Below are 16,689 nucleotides of genomic sequence, written 5' to 3' on the forward strand. Positions count from 1 at the left end.
TGGTTTAGACTGGGTTTGCTTTGCAGTGCACGGGGACATGTGCAAACCCTTCATCTCTCCTCAGCTTCCCCGGCCACGGTGGAATTGTCCAGCATGAAGCCCTTGTCTTCATGCCAGTTGTATATGAATATGCCAATATGTGTATGTTTATGCCAGTTGTATATGGATTACGCTATTTGGGATTTTGCTTTTGCTCAGTAGAGGTTCCTCTAAACAGCCATCTCATTTTTCCAGATACGGAAACCTGGAGATCTCGGGCTCTGAAGAGCGTGGAAGCCAGAATTCCCCTGGATCCAGCACAGTGCTCAGGACGTAAGTTTGGTTTTGCAGCGCCCAGCGAGCCCCAGTCAGGGTTCGGTGCTGGAGCGGGACGTGGGCAGCAGAGCTGTTGTTTCCAATAATACAACCCAGAGAAAATCTTTAATTATTTTGAATGACTGCGCTAGTTTCTCAAGGTGTAATTGAGGAACCAGCCTTTAGTTTCCTATGAAGTATTATCTTAATAATATTTCTTGCATAAAACGAACAAATTAAACTCTCTGCTCGCAGAAGTGTCCATGCTGCCTTCACGTGGGGGATGAATGTCTCAGTGTTCCTGTTGTTGTATTAGGTACAGATCCATGCCATTGCATCAATAGCTGCTGCATACAGCCCATGTGCTCTCTCTGAATTTGCTCACAGTGCGATCGCATCGATTTTACAAGCCTGGCTCGACCAATGTGCCGAGGATTTCCAAGAGCCGCCCGACCACGTGTGTCTGCTGAAGGTGCTGAGTTATCTGAAGAAGAACATGCCCGGCTCTGACCCGGAGAAGAGGGCGCAGAACCTCCTGGAGCAGTTCCAGAAAGAAGAACTGGAGAATGATGGTAAAGTACCTTTATCTGCTGTCTGGGTGTTCTCCCAGCGTCAAGCCTGACACGTCCCCTTATCCAGGGCACAAAGTTCCTGTGCCATGAGCCGAAAAGTCATAGGAGCTCATGTAGTATGTGAATGAGAACTGGAATCAACTTCCAGCATTAGTGGAGGGACTGAGTTCTTCTATGTGCATTATTCTCACGTTGGCTGCGTGTTTTATCAGAGCCTGTTGGCTCTGGAGAACACAACGGTAGGACTGGTGTGCAGAAAAGGCCCAGGTTTAGACTTAGTGCTGCGGCAGCCGAGGCTGCTGATCCATTCTGTTCATCCCGTGAGAGGGGCGGACTTGCCGGGAGGGGCGGCCAGAACAGGTGACCCAAAGTGGTTAGAGAATGGGTTAAGGCACTTCTCAGCTAAGAGACCCTGAACAGCTCAGTTCTCCCTGTTTCTTTTTCTTCTACCTGCTCTTTGCCAATTTAGTCTTTTGTTCCTTCCCTTTCTCACTAAAATGTGCAGCACAGTGAGGCCGTTACACCAGGCAGGTCCCTTTGCATGTTCTGCTATTAGATGTAGGGATTTTTCAAATATCTGCTTTGATTAATTGTTTTCTGTATAAATTCACTGACTCGTGTTTCCCACGCTGGCCAGACGTGTTCCACAGCCTTTCTCCCTGCAACCTGGATGAGGAAGAGGAACTGGAGATCAGCGGTGCACAGGAATTCTCATTGTTCCAAGAAGAGCTGGTGGCAGAACAGCTGACGTACATGGACGCGGTATGTCGATCATACGTGTTACCTGAAATGCTCGGGGAAATAGTTCTGGGCTTCTAATTGTCTGTTTGTTTCTTAACTTATATCAATGTCAGTCTGGCGTTCCAGAACCGCTCTGTTGCTGGGACACAGAGCACAGCTCTGCTTGGTTATCCAAACTCGCTTCATTGATTGGGCTTTTCCTTCAGTTCTTCTGAAGGTGTTTGTCTTTTATTTACAGTGTGAATGTAGACTGTGTAGCCTCTTTTGCAAAGTTTAGTATTTGACCCCTGATAAATAGCGTATTTTGACTGTATTTTAGGCTACCTCACCTGAAGGTGTATAAGTACTTTTAACTGTAGTGCCCCGATTTGGTTTATTTGTATCAATCTCTTTGAAAAATATCATTATATATAATTTTTTCCCGTTGATAATGTAAGTGATAGAAAGGTGTCTCTTATTTTGTCAGGACTGTTTAGCTGACAGTTCTTTTAGGGCGTCAGGCCTAAAGAGTTATAGCCAAGTGTATATTTTAAACTAAGAGAAAACCAATATTTCCCTTTTAATACCATATTAGCTTCAGATGCAGTTTGCACTGTAAACATGCATGTCTTGCTGTGGGCAATAGCGATCCAGGCTGACTTGGACACCTCTGTTTCCCTCTAGACACTCTTCAAGAACGTTGTGCCCCACCACTGCCTGGGCTGCATCTGGTCCCGCAGGGACAAGCAAGAGAACAAACACCTGGCACAGAGCATCAGAGCCACCATCTCGCAGTTCAACGCCGTCACCAACTGCGTGGTCAGCACCGTCCTGGACAGCAGAGAATTAAAGACACGGCAACGAGCGAAGACCTTGGAGAAGTGGATCCGTATCGCACGTGTAAAGCGTTTATTGACGACTGTTTAACGTTCCTTGTGCGGGTGCCGTGGAGCTGGGAGGGGGCAGGGGGGTTGTTGGGGAGTGATATTTTGGATGCTCAGTATTTTTGGAGCTGCCCGCTTAGCAGGGAGAATGTGCAGCGAGCAGGACACGGGGCAGACAGAAGAGCACTGACTGTTGGTGGTGCTGACGTGTAACGCTCCTGTGTTTCTAACCGCTCCTTTCACAGCAATGTAGGATCCTGAACAACTTTTCGTCTTTGAAGGCCATTGTTTCCGCACTGCAGTCCACCTCCGTTTATCGCCTGAAGAAGACCTGGGCCTGCGTTCCAAAGTAAGGCTGTGCAGTGTGTCACTGGATGTGTTTTGGTGCTTTTATCTTTTATGTGCCCAACCGTTAACGATTCTTGAGAAAAAAATAGTAGCCTGATCTGATTCAGAGTGCTTACAAACAGCTTAAATGATTTAACCTTTTCCTGTACAGGGACACAATGCTGATGTTCGAGGAGCTCTCAGAAATCTTCTCCGACTGTGACAACTTTGCGACGAGCAGGGAGCTGCTGCTGAAGGTGGGAATGAGCTTGAGTCGCCAGGCTGGTGATCTCCCCCAAAGCCGAGCTCAGCCCTGTTCCTAACCAATGAACTCCCGTATGCGGTGCTTTGGGGAAGACGGGTCTGTAAATCCCGGCTTTTCTGCTGGGGCGAGAGGTGCCGCACAGCGAGATTTGACGCAGATGAGTTACGAATGAGCACTTGGGCTTTATACCGCTCTGTACAGACATGAACCGCTGGCTAAGATCCTAAGGATGGTGTCATGAAATCATCATTGACAAGAGCGCTGTTTGGTGGAGCAGACGAGTTGTATTTTGTTTGCTTATACAGGAGTATTCTAGCATTCTAATTAGTATTATTGATTATTATTTCTCAGTCAATTAATCCACCATTGCTCTGCCCGTTTGCAGGGAGTCACCCATGGCACGGTACCTTACCTGGGTACCTTCCTCACAGACCTCGTCATGCTGGACACAGCCCTTCAGGACTATCTCGAGGTAATTTGGGGCAATTTTTGGAATCCTAAATATGCTTCCTCCCTTCCCGACACTGTGTCTGGTCCTGTGTCTTCCCCTGGGTTCTAGTGCAGTTCTTAAAAACAGAGGAATCTATTTGAAAAATAGACTCAGGCACACGAGTGCTGTGGTTTATCCTAGAGCTGGAAACAGGTCTTTGCAGAAGCCTTTGCTCCGGGCAGCTCTGGCCTTTCCCTTGGTGTCGCTACTTCATCCTGTTTGTGATTAACTCAGCCCAGCCTGTGCTCTTCTCCTCTGATCCCTTCTCTGTCCTTCCAACAGGGCGGCCTGATCAACTTTGAGAAGCGGCGAAGGGTGAGTGGAACGTTGACTGTTCTGTGGTCGTTAGTTGCTGACGCTCTCTGCTAGAGCGTTCTCTTGGCGAGGCCTGTTGTCTTTGCTCGGGCGTATCCAACAGCCGCTCACGTTACTGCAGATGGTGAGTGTGAGTGTGAGCGCACGACGTGCAGAGCCGGGGAGGATCAGGCTCTGCTGTCATCACAGGCACCTCGAGTTATGTCCCTCGCTTAGTGCCTGAGAACCAGCTCCGTACAGAGCGGGATTCCTCTCTCGGCGCCGCTCTGGCCACGCAGGGCTGAGCGGGAAGGCTGAGCTGCAGAGCTGCATTGTTGGAAACAGTGGTTCTGGACATGGTCACTTCTTCAACTGAAACCGACCTGCGGGTCAAACTCAGTCTGTCCTGGATCTGTTGCTGCCTGTGGGTAGGATATTAACGAGACCGGCTTTCTTTTTCTAATTGGAATTCCTATTTTATTATTTGTTTTCTTAGGAATTTGAAGTAATCGCACAAATTAAGCTCTTGCAGTCCTCATGTAACAGCTATTGCATGTCAGCAGATGAGAAATTCGTGCAGTGGTTTAGGAGGCAGCGGCATTTAAGTGATGAGGAGAGGTAGGGTCTCAGCCCAGCTGGCGAAGCAGCTTTTCTTGCCCCGCAGGCAGGTTCAGGTTCTCTCAGCCTTGAGCTCTGCGCTGCCAGGAGCTGCTCCCGGAGAGTGGAAATACACCCGCACAGAGCTGCGCTCCTCCTTGTGGGGATGCCGCCCTCTGGGGCGTGGGAATGGCCCAGGGCTTCTCAAATATGGCCACTCTGAGATATTTAACTGATGATGTTGCCTGTTCTGCAGTTTCCGGCTTTCACGCGAAATTGAAGGAGCTGCTGACAAGAGTGTCGCATCGGCCAAAGCTCAGAGGAGCGTGGTGAAGAGATTCAGCCTGTGAGTATAACGGTTTGGTGCGTGAATATGAACTGGAGTAAATCAAACACCAGCTGACAAACCTGGCTGGGGATCCAGAACACTGGATTTTAGTGCTGGATTATAAATTCAATTCACATTTGCAGCAGCAAAACAGAGTAAATAAGGATAGAGTCTAATTTGCTATACACACACAAACAATAGGCCACTCGAGACAGGAAAGCACAACAGCAGGTCAGCTTGTTGAAGCAAGTGCCAGCTTTGCTCAGCCCAGCTCTGCTGTGCTTTCTTTTCTCCCCTAGGCCGTTCCTGGGCTTGGGGGTGAGCGCCCACAGCACAGCCGTCAACGCGCAGCCCAAACCTGCTCCAGGTGGGAGCTCTGGGGACAGCACCGTCACCATCGTCCCTCCCACCGACACTGCCGAGGAGCCTCAGCACAAGGTAGGGCCTGGGCCCTGTGTTCAGCACAGACAGCCTGTGCGAGGCTGCTGACGCTGCCGGCGGCCCCAGGCGCTTGCCCAACCCTGTGGGTCTTGACTAGAGCGTTGCTTGCGGTGGAATGGAGGGCCCTGAGCTCTGGGAAAGGCAGTTGTGGGGGGAAAGCTCATCTGCATCAGCCCAGCTTAATTCTGGGGCAGGCAGAGCACTGAGCAAGTGAGAAGCAGCTGAGGTCAGAGCTCGCCAGCCCTGGGCTTTGACCTGCCAGGAACTGCCCAGACCAGCCTTGTCTGGGCTGGGTTCCGTTCCCAGGGAGCTTTGTCCTGCAGACTCTGCTCTCTTGACCTGAACTGCCTTCACTGGGTTGCTGAAGCCCTTGTTGAGGCTGTTGTGCTCAAGAGTGTCATCTTTAGCTTTTGGATCTTTTCAATTAACTGGTAATCAATGTGTTTGATCTCGTGTCCCCCCTTGCTGCCATCTGGTGACAAGTGCTCCAAGAAGTGCCCCGACTCCGTGACTCCCATTGCAACAAAAGAAGTGCCGCCAGTCCTGCCACTTTACAACCAACAGAACGGAGAGAGCTGCATCATCCGGACCAGCGTAGAGGAGGACAGAAGTGGCAACGTCTACAGGAGCATCCTGGTGAGTGGTGGGAACAGCAAAACGCTGTTCTGTGGGTGATGTTTTCACCCCAGGTGCCTTGAACGGTGCTTTTAGTTTTGGAAACACCTGTTCACTGATCAAACCTCCTTGACAAGGAAAATGACCGATGTTAGAAATCAAAACCTGTGGAGCAGGGGATGAATGAGAGGTTTGCAAAGAGCATCTCTCAAGGTTTCTGCTCTAGAAATTGAAGCTTGTCTTTGATCAACAATGCCAAGTGCAGCACTCTGAGCAAGTGCCGGCTTTGCTGCCCCTGCTCTTCTGCCAGCGCCGGCTGTTGTGTGTCCAGCTCAGCCCTGGGGTGTGTGACTGTGGCACAAGGTGCCCCTTCCCCAGCAAACCCAGCTACAAGGCCCCGAATCTTTGCAGGACATCCAGAAAGTGTTTAGCACAGGAGACTGTGGATTAATGGATGTGAGCAAACAGCAGCTGGGGCAGCTATTGCTGTGGATTCGACGGCTGCTGAGAACAAGGTCTCACCTCTGCAAGTGGGTGCTCTGGAGAGCAGAGGCTGTGATTTGCTGCTGCGTTTCTAGAGCAGCGTCTGTTGTCCTGCAGTAAATCAGCCACCAGGTGTCCCAAAGAGCATGTTTTAGTATCTGGCCGAATCTAGGACGCAGTTCCCAACCGAGTCCTTGCCACTCTCTGTCTGCAGCTGACTAACCAAGAGAAGGCTCCTGCTGTCATCCAGAGAGCCCTGGAGAAGCACAGCCTGCAGTGTGGCTCGGCCGAGGATTACGAGCTGGTACAGATCATCTCCGAGGACAAAGGTGGGGAAGCAGAACTCTGCTGCTGCTGCTTGACCGGTGCTGCTGCATTTTGACGGCAAGAGTGACACGCGAAGCGACGTCAGGAACGCCACGGACACGTTGTCACAGCTGCCGGTGAGAATAAACCCCTAAGGCTGAGTGGTGCGCCAACTCACGCTGGCTCTGCTCCCTCTCTTGCAGAGCTGGCGATCCCACCCAAGGCGAACGTGTTCTACGCCATGAACACCCAGGCCAACTTCCATTTCATCCTGAGGAGAAAAGCTGCAGCACAGGAGGAGCCTGCGCCCCATGGATTTTAATGGTTGAGCCTTCTATAGGATTTACTGCTTATATTATAAGCATGTAACCTTTTTTCCCCAGGTTTAGTCGGGAGTTGATATATTTGAATATGTGACCTGTATCTAATGTTTGAGCTTTGTATAATGTTTAATACTTATATAACAAGTCTATTACCTTTTTTCCAGTTCTTGTCTGCAGTTCATGTATTGTAATACTTGATGTTTTTATCATATTTAATCTTTACATACTTGCATAGAAACATTCATTAGTATATAACCTTTTTTCCAGTAACTTCTGCTTGGAGTTACTGTATTTCCATAGCTTAGCTTTACAGAATATTTGAGCTTTGTATAATATTTAATGTTTATACAATAAGTACATAACTTTTTTTCCAGTAATTTCTAGTTTGAGTTAGTATATTTAAATGTTGTATCTGTATATAATATTTGAGCTTTATTTAATATTTTTATTTACTGTACTAATATTTAATATTTAATATTTTTATTTAAGGTACTAACATTTAATATTGAATATTTTTATTAAATGTCATAATATTTAATAATTTTAATATTTTAGTTAATATACAAATATTTAATATATAATGTTTTAATTTAATGTACTAATATTTAATATATTTAATATTTATTTAATGTACTAATATTTAATATTTATTTAATATGTACATAGACCTTATCCAATAATTTTTGTCTGGAGTTGGTACATTATTTCATCTTTATATAATATTTGATCTTTGTAGAATATTTAATATTTATATGATAAATATATCGACTTTTTTCTACCAATTTTTGTCTGGAGTGAATATATTTTAATGTTTGGTCTGTATATAGAGTTTGAGCTTCATATAATATTTATATATACATATGAAATAAGTTAATAGATATTAATAATTGAGCTTTATATAATACATCATGTATATATTTATATTTTTATATATTTATAGTTATATAGTAAATATCAATACAATTTTTATCTTGATAATATTTCTCTAATAAATACTTGAACTTTTTCCACCTCTTCTTATCTGGCGTTAAAATATTTCAGTATTTGATCCCTATGTAATATTTAATCTTTACACAGATGGAACATCTCTGTAATAAATACGGAACTTTTTTCCACTAATTCTTCTCTTGAGTTAATATAGTTTAAGATTTGAGCTTTCTATTTTATATAATATTTAATATAACCTTTCTTTATATAATAAATATGTGAACGTCTTTTCCCACCAATTCTTGTCTGGCGTTAAAATATTTTAATATTTGATCCTTATGTGATATTTAGTGTTTCTATATATGTAACATTTCTATAATAAATACGTGAATTTTTTCCCACTAGTTTTTGTCTGGACTTAATGTAGTTTAATATTTGATCTTTATGTCATATTTAATCTTTATATTTATTTAATGTTTCTATAAAAGCATGTAAACCTTTTTCCACTATTTTTTGATCTGGACTTAATGGACATTAATATTTGAGCTTTATATAATACATCATCTTTATTTAATATTTGTATAATAAATACTTGAACTTTTTAACACCAGTTCTTGTCTGGCATTCAAATATTATAATATTTGCTCCTTATGTAATATTTAATCTTTATCTAATATTTAATGTTTCTATAATAAATACGTAAAGTTTTTTCCACCCATTTTAGTCTGGAGTTAATATATATTAATGTTTTATTTTGCATTCTATTTAGTCTTTATATAATAGTGAATATTTATATAATAAATGTGCAAACGTTTTCTCACCAATTCTTGTCTGGAGTTAGTGTATTTTAGTGATTGACCTCTAGATAATATTTGACCTTTATATGATATTTAATCTTTATATAATATGTAATGTTTCTTTAATAAATAGATTAGCTTTTGACCACTAACTTTTGTCTGGAGTTAGTCTGTTTTAATGTTTGATTTTGTATTCTATTTAATCTTTATTTCATATTTAATATTTATATAATAAATGTGGAAACGTTTTCCCACCAATTCTTGTCTGGAGTTAGTGTATTTTAATGTTTGATCTTTATATAATGTTTGAGCTTTGTATAATATTTAATGTGTCTATAATAAATAGATAAACTCTCTACCACTAATTTGTGTCTGGAGTTAATGTATTTAAATATTTGATCTTTATGTGACATTCAATCTCTACGTAACCTTTACTGTTCCTATAATAAACATGTCAACTTTCCCCCTCCCCAGTGTCTGCGTTCATCTCTTTTCCTCTCTGAGACTTCCCCGTGCTCTGAGAGTTTCCACCTTTTCCCCATTGTCTCCATCACGGCGTTTGTTGCTCCGGCAAAAAGCCGACCCCGAATTTAAGCTCCTCTTGCTTTCCGGTTGTACTGAAACTACCCAGGGGACAACACACACCAACACAACCTTAATCCATTTCCCTCAGATCCACACAACCTATTTGCGCACCGGGAATTCCACATTGAGTACCGAGGGCACAACAGCACAGAGAGAGCTGTCAGGTGCTGGGGACAGCCTTGGAACCGGTGATGTGCACCAGCCCTGCCTGTGACCTTGTGTGAGCAGCTCGACTTGCTGCTCGCCCTGGGGAAACTGCTCCTGGCTCCGGGTCTGTCACCCCTCACTGCGGGGTCCCCACCAGCCGCGGCTCCGGGGGCTTCGCTCTCGTGCTCCAGAGCAGAGGACAAACCCCACACCGCAAGGAGAACACAACAACTCCTGAAGCAGCCGAGCGACCGTCCCTGTTCAGCTCTGCTGACAGCGTCTCGTTCTCCAGAGCTACAGCCTCACGCGTGACCCCACACGAGGCGGCTCCGCGTTGGGGCTGCGGGTGCAACACCCGCCAGAGGCTCCGCAGGGACGGCCCTGCCCGAGCGGAGCCACGAGCCCGCTGCACAGGAAAGGGGAACAGAGCAGGACAGCGCAGAAGGGTTTGCACTGGCTCCTGCCTTTCCAAAACACCGTGAGTTCTGAGCAGGGAGAGCCCGGACAACACCAGCCCAGGAGCTGAAAGCGCAGAGCGTTGGCACCCGTGGGGTCACCTGCTGCACTGACGGGTGTTTAAGGTCACCCTGGGAAGCAGCCTCATGTTTCCACTCAGATGCGCAATTGCTCTGACCATAGAAAGAGGGAAAAAAAGAGCACAAACACTGAAAAATGAGCCAGTGTGCTTAACCACCATTCACATTTCTGGGGAAGGAACCCCCCTTTGTGCGGGAAGAACACGTCCTGGATTTCAGATGCCTATTCTTTAAAACCTTTAGTAGAATAGTGACCCCCTGGTGTGACCCTCCGCTGCTCTCGACGGACCTGTGATTGGTAAGAAGGTGCTTTTATTATTTGGGTCCTGGGTTTTAGGTAGCTAATATTTGGTTTGGTTTGGTAGCCTGCCGGTCAGACGCGGCGAAAGCCACGCTGGGTTGGGCAGGGAGCTCCCGAGGTACAGCCGAGGCGCCGTCCGTCAGACAGAGGGAAACCTCTGCAGGGTCGGCATTCGGTTTGGTTTGTGTATTCGTTTGGTCTGGTTTGTGTATTTGTTTGGTTTGGTTTGTGTATTCGTTTGGTTTGGTTCGTGTATTCGTTTGGTTTGGTTTTGTTATAGTCAAATATGACTCCGGAAATTGAGAATAACTTCTATTAAAGCCAAATGATCAGAACAGCGCCGGGCGGCCGGGCAGTCGCTGCTCCACCCGAGGCACGGGAACTGGTTACAGAAGAAACAGTGTTTATATACGTCTGTAAGTACACACCCCGATCTTCTTCCTGATTGGTTAGCTGGGTTGCTATGCTGTCCTCGCACAGCAAAGCACATCCCCCTCCCCATGAGCACACCACATCTTTCCCGCCAAAACTTGCAACATTTTCCCGCCAAAACTCGCAACAACAGAATGTGACGAACTATGGCAGTTTAACAGCTACATAACTCAGCAAATCGTTAACCACTAACATATTCCCGGTTTGATTAGCAAATTTACTTTAGTTATGCAATTTATAACAGTTTGGTTTGTGTAATAAAGAATTCTAAGAGTTAGAGATGTTTGTTCATTAACACTTGTTAATAGGAAACGCTCAGGGGTTATTGTGCAACATGGGAAGCCCCTGCCCTTTGTTCTGCAATTGCCGTCAATGTTCGGTCCTCTAAAGGTGGGAGGGGGGCAGGGGTGGGTGAGAAGAGAGGAGATGAACTGCCTGACAACAGAGGACACGTCCGCAGAAAGAACGAGTGACCTGGCACTCTGAGCAACGAACCCGGGACCCTGGAAAAAGGCGGGAAGAAGTTTTTCCGGTGCGCCATTGGAGAAGCCGAGCTCATGGCCGCCCAGCGCTGTCTTTGCTTATTGCGTTGAAATCCACGGGAATACATTTGTGTTATTCAAGTTAATTTCGAGTCAAAATTTATCACAATTTGGTGCCGTGACTCGGATGAAGGATATTCGGTGGCAACCCCTCTAAGGGAGGCGCCCCGCTTCTTTTTTTAAGCGGCCCTTGTGGGACTCTTGTCACCGGATCCTTCACCGACGAACATTCTAAATTGCGATAAGCAAAGTAAATGCCGGCAGCCCCTTAAACTTTGTGCACGAAGACCCGAGTGAAGACGCAGGACGCGTGAGTGTAGGCCGGTTCTCCACTGGGTTGGGGCTGGGATTCCTGAGATACAGCGGAGGGGATCTCAGAAGATGGGACAGAGGAAAAGTAGGCATTCTGTTCCCATGGGAGGGCAACCGCAGGACAGGCTTCCCCAATTCCTCCAGATAGTCCGTTAGGATCAATGATTAGGTATTGGGATGATTACCCCTCTAGGCGGGGTGAAAGCAAAACGAAAATGATACATTATTGTATGGAAGTTTGGGGTGGTAAAGAGATCCGTAGAGACCACCTATATTGGCCAGTTTTCGGATCATTTCAGGACTGGATCTGTCAGGCTTTAAACATTTATGTTAATTCAAAGGAGCCTTTTAGTTCAGAAGAAAGCGAATATGCATTATTATGGATAAGATCAGAGACTAGGGTTAATCTACACCCGTTAAAAGAAAAGGGGGGTGATAAACATGGCCGCCAGAGAAATAAGCGGCATGAGGAAGAGATCCCGATGACACCCCCACCTTATGTACCACCACCGCCACCCCCGGTACCAGTTCCTAGCCCAGTCCCAGCCCACCCCCTTCGGCACCGAACCCAGAGGGTTCGGATGACAACCAGTCCACGGGGCCTGTCACGCGTAGCAAGACTGGACAACAGCAACAGCAAACACCAGGGCAGCTATAGCCGCTGCGAGAGATCGCCATGGGAGGGCCTCAGGCGGGAATGGGATATGTGGTGGTACCTCTTAATTCCGGGGATGTTAGAGATTTTAAAAAGGAAATGGGGAGTTTGCTAGAAGACCCGTTGGGAGTAGCGGAGCGGGTTGACCAATTTTTGGGGCCCAACGTATCCACGTGGGACGAGCTGCAGTCGATAATAGGAATATTGTTCACTGCAGGAGAGAGGGGAATGATCCGTAGGGCCGGTATGCGGATTTGGGATGAACAGCATCAGCAAGGTCCTGCAGCCGACACTAAATGGGCGCTGCAAAGACCTGACTGGAACAATCAGGATCCATTACATAGGGGCCATATGCAAGACCTACGGACTATATTAGTCCCAGGCATTAGAGAGTCTGTTCCAAGGGGTCAGAACATTGGCAAGGTATTTAGTGAACACCAAAAGAAAGATGAAACACCTACAGAGTGGTTGGAACGGCTCAGGAAAAACTCACCAGCTGCATTACTAGTAGAAGAAGCACAGAAAATAACATTTGGAGGAGAATTGCATGTTTTGACACCACATAATATACGAGGGGTTTTGCAACAAAAATCTGATAAATGGATAACAGATTCTGGGTTGTTAAAATACGGAAGTATTTTCATTGAATCCCCTAAATTAACCCTAGAAATTACTTCCTTGCAGAACCCCGCATAGTTCTTATATGGGGAACCTAGCGAACAATTAGCACATGATTGTCTGCAAACAATGGAAGAGCAAACAAAAATAAGACCTGACTTAGAAGAAGAGGAATTGTCAGAAGGAGAAAATTGTTTGTAGATGGCTCCTCTGGAGTCATTGAAGGGAAACGTAAATCAGGATATGGGGTAATAAACGGAAAAACTAATAAGGTCTTAGAATCAGGGCCATTAAATCCTGGGTGGTCAGCACAAGCCTGTGAGTTGTATGCCGTTTTAAGAGCCTTACAATGGATCGGCACGGGTAGTGGAACCATATATACAGATTCGAAGTATGCATTTGGGGTAGTACATACATTTGGTAAATTTGGGAAGAACGAGGGTTGATAAATTCCTAAGGGAAAAACTTAATACATCATGAATTGGTCACACAAATCTTGCAAGAAATAAGAAAACCTAGAGCAATAGCAGTGGTTCATGTAAAGGGACACCAGGAAGGCCTGAATCCCATTATTAGGGGAAATAACCTTGCAGATGAAGAAGCAAAAAGGGCGCCTTATTAAATCTTAAAGGATTGACTTGTGAGCTGCCAGATCCGAAGAGATTAAGAGAAAATTGCCCTAATTGCGGACAAGGAACAGAATGGGAAAACGATTTCCCTGGCTATGAGTGCTGGAAAGAGTTTAACGTAGACGCTACTCCCTGTACTTGTCTTGGGCTAAAAGAGAGACAGTGTCCTAGCCGTCCACGCTCAAATACATATGTCTTTAGTACCGTAGAAAAAGAAAAGCTAACCAAACTAGGGGCAAAGCAGCAAGGTGAACAATGGAGATTAGAAGATGGGAGAGAAGTAGTTCCAAGAGTAACTGCAGTCGGTATAATGAACAGGTTACATGATATTACGCATTGGGGAACGCAAGCATTAGTAGAACAATTTGCCACAAAATATGTTTGCATAGGAGCATATAACATAGCAAAACGTATTGTTAAAGGGTGCCTTACATGCCAGAAAGTAAATACACAAGAAATAAGGAAACGAGTTCCCGGCAGAAGGGAACTCACATAGCGGCCATGGTCAAGAATACAGATTGATTTTACAGAGTTACCAAAGGTCGGGCGATACTGCTATTTATTGGTGCTTGTAGACCATCTCCCGCACTTTGTGGAGGCATTTCCAACACCTAGGGCCACTGCTCGTACGGTAGCAAAAATATTGTTAGAAGAAATAATTCCCTGATATGGAATAACCGAAGCTATCGATTCCGACCGGGGCCCACATTTTGCATCAAGAATTATTACAGAAATCTTTCAGACACTAGGTACTGACTGGCAGTATCACACTCCATGGCATCCACAAAGCTCAGGAAGGGTCGAACGAATGAATGGAGAGATAAAAAAAGCAGCTTACTAAATTAATGATAGAGACTAAGATGTCATGGGTAAAATGTTTGCCCCTAGCACTGTTAAACATGAGGACCCAGCCGAGAACAGACCTCGGAATATCACCCTTTGAAATGTTACATGGAATGCCATTCGATTTAGAAACGCCACAAGATCACCCAAAAGTGAGTGATTTTCAGAAGAAAAATTACTTAGTGCAGTTGTTGAAGCGAAGGAAATACCTTTGGGAAAAAGGGTTGGTGGTACAGCGTCCACCTCTGGATATAAAAATACATACCCTAGAACCTGGAGATAAGGTACTCATAAAAACATGGAAAGAAACATCATTAACCCCTCGATGGGAGGGACCTTATGTTGTTTTACTCACTACAGAAACAGCCATCCGAACTGCCGAAAAGGGGTGGACACACGCCAGCCGAGCTAAAGGTCCAGTCAAGACTAACGCCTGGACTGCAGAGCCCACAGACGACCCTCTGAAAGTTAAACTACGGAAACAATAAATGGACTTGGGCTTGTTGAATCATATCGTGCAAGTACGGAAAAAGGATAAAGTTGTTTATGAATATCCCATTTGTAAAAATCATGGAGTTAGATGTATTAATAGAAGTTGTAATTATTATCCTTTTTATACGCTTTAGGTGCATAGTGTGCCGAAACAATTGGTGGTTGCACTGTATAGACGGTATTCCCCTAGAGGAATAGGCAATCAATGTTATAATATCAAATTAGAAATTACAGATTCAGCATTGAAATCAAAAGTCACACGGAAAAGAGATCCAACCCGCCAGTCCTGACTGGTGCTGTATATACACCTACGAAATATAGCCTGAGCGGTTTTGCTCTCACCCTAACGAACCAACCCCTCTAAAATACAAATAACAAGGGTGTGCTGTAGAACTACCATAAAGAAAATACCGTGCCACTCTCCTATAGTCAAAGACTATAATTGGGAAGCGTATAAACAAAGGCATGGAGAGCAAAAGCATTCAGGGTTTCCTGAAGAATATTCTTGCTGCCGAGAAGATGGTTTACCCCGTGGCTCGAAGCAACCGGGTCGACGGGCGAGGCAGAGGAATAAGAAACGGTGGAAACAAGAGCCTGAGTGGAACTATGCCAAAATATTGGCCGAGCTACCCCAATGTTAAGCGGCACACCCAGGCACTAGCTAAAAAGCAAGGAGGAATGAGCCAGAGTCAATGCAGCCCAATCTGGTACACTGTGTTGATGTTGCTATGATTGCTGAGCTATGGAGAAACAGCGCATAGACCGTAGAAGTGGACTTTAATTCAAGCAGAGGAAAGTCGTGTGATTGAAGAGAATGTAACCGTAGGTGCACCCTCATTTAACGGAACCATTTGTGATTTATTGGGACATTTAAGTTCTGGGAAGACTGGAATTTTGGTCACTGCAAACCTCCACATAAAAGGGGAATTGCAGTATCAACTTATTGGTGTCCTAGCTCCAATCCAGGAAAGGGATATTGCAACCATCCTAACCAATATTATTGTGCTTATTGGGGTTGTGCTCTCACCCTAAACGGAAAGGGAACCGATCACTGCTCTGACCTTAGGTATGATAATGGCCCTCAGTGTAGCAGGTGCAGGAACAGGAATTGCCTCAATAGTCAGCCAAAACCAAGAATTCACGGCATTGAGAGTAGCCGTCGATGAGGATCTGCTAAGGATAGAGCAATCTATTACTGCGCTAGAAAAATCAGTCGGATCCTTGTCAGAAGTGGTCTTGCAAAACCGGCGAGGATTACATCTACTGTTCTTCAAAGAAGGAGGCCTTTGCGCAGCTTTAAAGGAGGAATGCTGTGTATATGCAGACCACACAGGTCTAGTAAGAAATACCATTAATAAGCTGCGAGAAAATATAGAAAAACGAAAAAGGGAATATGAATCTCGGGAGAGTTGGTACGAAAGCTGGTTTAGACAATCACCTTGGCTTACAACCCTCCTCTCTACTATAGCAGGGCCGTTGATTCTCTTAATGCTAGTGTTGATGTTTAGACCATGTATTTTTAATAAAGTAATAGCTATTGTGAGAAGCAGGCTAGAAGCAGCACATTTATTATTAGTTAAAGCAAAGTATGAGCAGTTACCCAATCAAGATGATACTGAGTTGTTTGTATTAAGTAGTCAAGAATTACAACGCTTTAATGAACAAGTAAGTAGAAAAAGAAAAGGGGGGAATTGTAATAAACAATTCTAAGAGTTAGAGATGTTTGTTCATTAAAGCTTCTTAAAAGGAAACGCTCAGGGGTTATTGAGTTAGAGATGTTTGTTCATTAACACTTGTTAATAGGAAACGCTCCGGGGTTATTGTGCAGCATGGGAAGCCCCTGCCCTTTGTTCTGCAATTGCCTTCAATGTTCGGTCCTCTAAAGGTGGGAGGGGGGCAGGGGTGGGTGAGAAGAGAGGAGATGAACTGCCTGA

At 45.1% G+C, this 16,689-nt stretch overlaps 1 protein-coding gene across 1 annotated transcript; it reads left to right on the forward strand.

Annotated features, from left to right (window-relative positions):
* Window positions 1-790: 790 nt before the first annotated feature.
* On the forward strand, window positions 791-7,354 carry LOC135580051 (ral guanine nucleotide dissociation stimulator-like 1). The gene is made up of 11 exons (XM_065071350.1): window positions 791-866; window positions 1,504-1,628; window positions 2,271-2,486; window positions 2,716-2,819; window positions 2,970-3,054; window positions 3,448-3,534; window positions 3,835-3,867; window positions 4,700-4,789; window positions 5,071-5,209; window positions 5,696-5,848; window positions 6,525-7,354. The coding sequence occupies exons 1-8, from the start codon at window positions 791-793 to the stop codon at window positions 4,721-4,723; spliced, it is 750 nt and encodes a 249-aa protein (XP_064927422.1). The 3' UTR covers window positions 4,724-4,789; window positions 5,071-5,209; window positions 5,696-5,848; window positions 6,525-7,354.
* The last annotated feature ends 9,335 nt before the right edge of the window (window positions 7,355-16,689 follow it).

Source organism: Columba livia, chromosome 8 (assembly GCF_036013475.1).
Source record: "Columba livia isolate bColLiv1 breed racing homer chromosome 8, bColLiv1.pat.W.v2, whole genome shotgun sequence".
Classification (NCBI taxonomy): domain Eukaryota; kingdom Metazoa; phylum Chordata; class Aves; order Columbiformes; family Columbidae; genus Columba; species Columba livia.

What these genes read in the sequence shown, in the direction of transcription:
- LOC135580051 (XM_065071350.1), top strand. Translation starts at nt 791, where the DNA reads ATGCCCGGCTCTGACCCGGAGAAGAGGGCGCAGAACCTCCTGGAGCAG. An exon ending in AGAAGAACTGGAGAATGATG is followed by an intron (nt 867 to 1,503) that starts GTAAAGTACCTT and finishes CACGCTGGCCAG; the next exon opens with ACGTGTTCCACAGCCTTTCT. An exon ending in AGCTGACGTACATGGACGCG is followed by an intron (nt 1,629 to 2,270) that starts GTATGTCGATCA and finishes GTTTCCCTCTAG; the next exon opens with ACACTCTTCAAGAACGTTGT.